This window comes from Drosophila erecta, unplaced genomic scaffold (assembly GCF_003286155.1).
Source record: "Drosophila erecta strain 14021-0224.00,06,07 unplaced genomic scaffold, DereRS2 tig00000021-arrow-pilon, whole genome shotgun sequence".
Taxonomy (NCBI): Eukaryota; Metazoa; Arthropoda; class Insecta; order Diptera; family Drosophilidae; genus Drosophila; species Drosophila erecta.
In genome coordinates this window covers 7,940-12,512 of record NW_020825198.1, presented here as the reverse complement: position 1 = coordinate 12,512, position 4,573 = coordinate 7,940, and the positions used below count along the sequence as shown (strand labels likewise).

The 4,573-nt window shown below is 39.6% G+C and overlaps 1 protein-coding gene across 1 annotated transcript; it reads left to right on the top strand.

The window, feature by feature from the left end:
• Positions 1-1,426: 1,426 nt before the first annotated feature.
• Positions 1,427-2,187, top strand: LOC26526680. The gene has a single exon (XM_015158842.2). The coding sequence runs from the start codon at positions 1,570-1,572 to the stop codon at positions 1,756-1,758; it is 189 nt and encodes a 62-aa protein (XP_015014328.1). The 5' UTR covers positions 1,427-1,569; the 3' UTR covers positions 1,759-2,187.
• The last annotated feature ends 2,386 nt before the right edge of the window (positions 2,188-4,573 follow it).

Sequence of the window (4,573 nt, the reverse complement as noted above, 5' to 3'; positions counted from 1 at the left end):
TTCCATCTTTGTTAGTAGCTGTTGTAGCTGATTCCTCGGGTATCATATTGATTTTGTAGCAAAAGCAACACGCAACTGCATTATTTGCCATACTGACAGCCCTTTTTAAGGAGCTGCGATTGCTTTCCTAGTCCATATGATCCGAGGGTCGTCATTACTTGTCTGCCTCTTTGTCCTTTGCGTATTGCTTAAAACTACTTGAACTAAACTGCTGAATACCATGCACTTGCAATATTCTCGAATCCAAAACCCGACATCCCCGCTCTTTCGTTGTTAACCAGGTATTGACTATCTGACAAAACGTTTTTTCCATTGGAAATACGTGTGCAGACATTTGAGAGCACAAGGACACTTGACAATAGCAGCAGGACCCTCCGCCTCTTTTTATCTTCGTTCTTTCCCCAAAAAAAAATAAAAATGAGGAACTACGAGATGTAATATGAAAATTTACAATCAATATACATTTCTAGTCTTTCATTCTAAACATTTCCTGATTGTTAAACAATTAGCAACTGATTTAGTAGTAGTAAACAGGATTCAGCACGCTTATTATCGCACTACTGTGATGACCTCGCCACCCAGTGCAGATTCCTCGACCTGATCTCATTTGTAGTCCGTCGAAGTCTGTAAGACCGAGAACACTAGTGATCTAATCTTAAATAGAATTCACAAACAATATGACGTATACCGTCGTGTGGCCGCGTCAATGCGTCAGCTGTGCATTTGCCGCGTGTGTCATCGATTGCAGCACAAGAGCAGTTAGAGCTCTCTATATGTAGATCCCCGACGGCGGTGACTAATACGCCAGTCGCCAATGTGGGTCAGACATGAATTTGCATTTGGCCAAGTCTATTTCGGGTCGATGGCGTCAAATGCAGAAAATATTTCGGTCATAAAATCAGCGACAGCATTGCGAATTAATCATACGACTCGAGTTGAGTTAAGTGTGCGGTACCAGGCAAAAAATGTTTATGTAAACCTTATTGTGGGTCTAGACGAGGAAATACTCTGCATATATCTACAAATTAAATGTACATTAAAATACTAATTTAAAAATTGATTCATAATAGATAAACGTAGAAAGCTTAAAAACTTTTCACTCACGTGAAAAGAAAAACAAATTTTTTTTTGCGGCTTTCTCGAATTCTCTTATAGTTTGGACTTAAAAAAGTTCACAAGTTACAGTATCCGATACGGAGGCGATGGAGGCGGAGGAATAGTTAGATAAAATCAATTGACATGATTTTCATACGAATCGTCATAACAACAACAGTGCTAACCCATATATTACAGCTCACTCCGGTTTGTGGTACGAATGTTGGTTGGCCCCCAAATACGCAAATGTATCTTCGTAATCGATCAAACTTGGACCCTTGCAGGTAACTATGGGTGACCAATTCCACTTGGTTGTCGTCGAGGCAAACTAACCTAAGCCAAGTCGAAAGACGAAGCGTTGGCCAGAAATCAGTTGGGCAACAGCGAGCCAAGTAGCTGGGACGCTCGTCGAAATCCAGATAATATAAAATCCAAACAAACCACGGAAAGAGGGACCCTACACTCCACAAAAATATGTGCGACTGCGGCTGCTACTCCTACTGTCTGCAAGACAGCTCCTGCTTCAGCCACTATCACTCGCATTCTCACTTGCACTCGCATCACTGCTGTGCGGGCTATAAATATTTGAAGTGCCTCTGCCGCTACTATCGTCATGGGCACTGCACCTGCTCCTGCTGGCGGCGGAAATGCTATCTGCTCTAAGTTGGATAAGGTCCCTTTCCAGGACAAGGATGAGGCGGAGATCCACGCCAAAGAGTCAGCACCACACAAATCACAACTCAAACAACGCAAATCAGTAAAGAAATCACAAGATGAAGTCCTTTAAGCAGTTGCATAACACTTGGCTACATCCAATGGAGCAGGAGTGAAATGGAAAATGAAAAATAGTGTGGAAAATACAGAACGGAGAATCAGAAAGGGAGAGTAGCAAACAACTAGCGTCCATACGGATCGTATGTGCAACGTTTTCAGTTGTTGTGTGAGTGAGTGTGCATGTGCTTTTGCCTGTGAGTGAAAATGGTTCAAGGATGTGGCTAACATTGTTATCGACTGCGTTTTGCATCTGAAAAATCCCCACTCACACCAAACATACACCTAAACCCAGTAAAACAAATCGTATTAGTGCCTAAGTATTACTTCACACCCCACAATATATATTCGATAAACACCCAGAACACATCGTTACCGAACTAAATGCATTCAATGCTAGATCGTAGTTCGTACCGGCCGACGTTCGAGTTTTTTGCCATATTTGTTACGTTTCCAATTTAAAAACAATCTAAAAATAAAGTTTTACTCCAACACTACTAAACATATGCACTTTTCTATGACAGGGAAGAAGTATATACATATATGGAAAAATTTATAATCTATTGTGAATTAATATACTAATGAATTCAATTTTCTGCGGAAAGAAACCAAAATGGGATTCCCTGCATTTGGGTTACGTGTTGAGATTATCTGTTGTAAATGTATAATTTTTCGTGGAAAACTTTATGATTTATCCAGAATTACTTGCTCTAATTATCTATTTCAATCCTAGCTGTGTTCTAAATTATAAACCTTATGCCACGTAATTTCTACACAGGATCTACATTTTTCCCCATCGTAACCACCTTTTCTGACTTCATTCATTCCTAGCTTGGTGTTGGAATTTTCCGACTGCGTTTTGAATATCAACTGATAACTCAGAATTAGCGGAAAGGGATGGGATCCTAACGGTGACTAAAACTGGAATGGAGGTGTATCAGTTTCGGTATTGTATTTTGATTATCCTGCAATGCAAGTGCTGTGCAGGGGGGTACAATTCTGTTAACATTTTTTTGGCATATTGTAAAAATTTGTCGATTATTTTAGGGACAGCTTCAAACAACTTTTTTCAAGGATTATAAAGCAAAAAGCAAAAAAAAAAAGGCGAAACATGTACTCTTTAATACAACTGTTTTAATAGATCCATCTTTTACCAGATTCCTCATATGTTGCCAAATCCCAAACTAGTTTCTTTCGTACAGTCTCGGTAATGAAGTCCACACCCACAACCGACAAGTTTTTCTCATACGCCCGCAACCCCATTTCCTGACGCCCTTCTCCATTTTTCCCTTTTCCCCAATTTTTATGGCGTCGCCTTCATTAAATTTTCCAGCTGACTAAATTTAAATTGCGCATGCAGAAAAAAGCTCACACTCGCAACAAAAAATTCTCGTAAGATTGGGGGGCGGCAGGTGGACAAAGAAGAGGCGTGACCGTCGACAAAAACGGCGCTTGAGTGCAACAATGTTGCCGCAACATAATTATTTGGTGCTTTATGCGCTTTTATGCTCGATTACAGCTCCTCCTTTGTTTGATTCTCTGGCCATTTCTTTTTTGTTCAGTCCTCTGGTCACTAGAATTAAAAACAAGATATTACTCAAGTAATGCGAGTGTTCGATAGATATTTAAAAATTGTCTTGGTAGACATTTGCAAGACAATAAACAAAAAAAAAGAAATTCAAAGTTTGGGCGTGAAACAAGTTTGCACAACGTAGCCGGCATTGCGTGTCCAACCTCTTTTTAGCTTACAGAATGATTCCGATCAAGAATATATACACTTTATACGGTCTGAAATTCTTCCTTCTATATGTTACATCCTTTTCAACGAACCTAGTATTCTCTTTTGCTCTGCGAGTAACGGGTATGAAAGCTCACTGTTGTAGGGTTCATAACTGACATGCGCAAACACTTTTCTAAAAATTAATAATGATATCAATTTCATTTTAAAGAAAATCTACAATAAATGACGTAGAATGAAAATCTTGTATTTGGAGTCTACCTTTTGTTAAACCCATTATATGTTGATCAGCAATTGAATACAATTTAAGTTAAATCTATATTTATCTTAAAATGTAATTAAACTTTTAACTTTTTAAGTCTAATTCATGTAGAAGCCTTCCAAAAAATTGGAAAATTAGATTTTTATTTCCCCTTTAAACTTCACAAGGCATTCAAAATCGGTCTAATAGGAACTTGACAATGTAGCAGCTTCCCCATTCGGCCCCTCGTTCCTGACTTAACCCATTACATCAATTGTAGCTCTGGTCTCAATCAGTTTGTCAGTGGTTCCTTTTTTCACTGTTTGCTAGCTCTATTAGCATCCGCATGACACAAAATACTCTGACCAACAAGTCTGCGAGCCCCCTCCGCCATTTCAACCTATTTTTGCCTCCGTCTGCGACTAGCTCCTTCATTATGTCTGTCTGCATTTGGCGCAACAATGTTGCAGTTGAGTTATGCTCAAGAGGCGGAGATGAACAAACAACTTAAGCGCTTAAACTTGAAGTTTTTATTTATTTTAATTTTGCTTAGCCCTCTTATGCCCCTCAACATAATCTCAAGCTCTCCGCAGCCCTGGCTTGCTGATAAAAAAAAATGGTTTAGTGCGACCAACGACGCCGACGAGTTAATGATGCTTTTGGTCCCAACATGCTGGCCTCCGTTTTCTGTTTCTCAACGAATTGGACTGAGTTGCCAGCCCTCAGGC

Bases quoted from the DNA above. Each gene is read 5' to 3' on its own strand.
- LOC26526680 (XM_015158842.2), top strand. From the start codon at position 1,570: ATGTGCGACTGCGGCTGCTACTCCTACTGTCTGCAAGACAGCTCCTGC.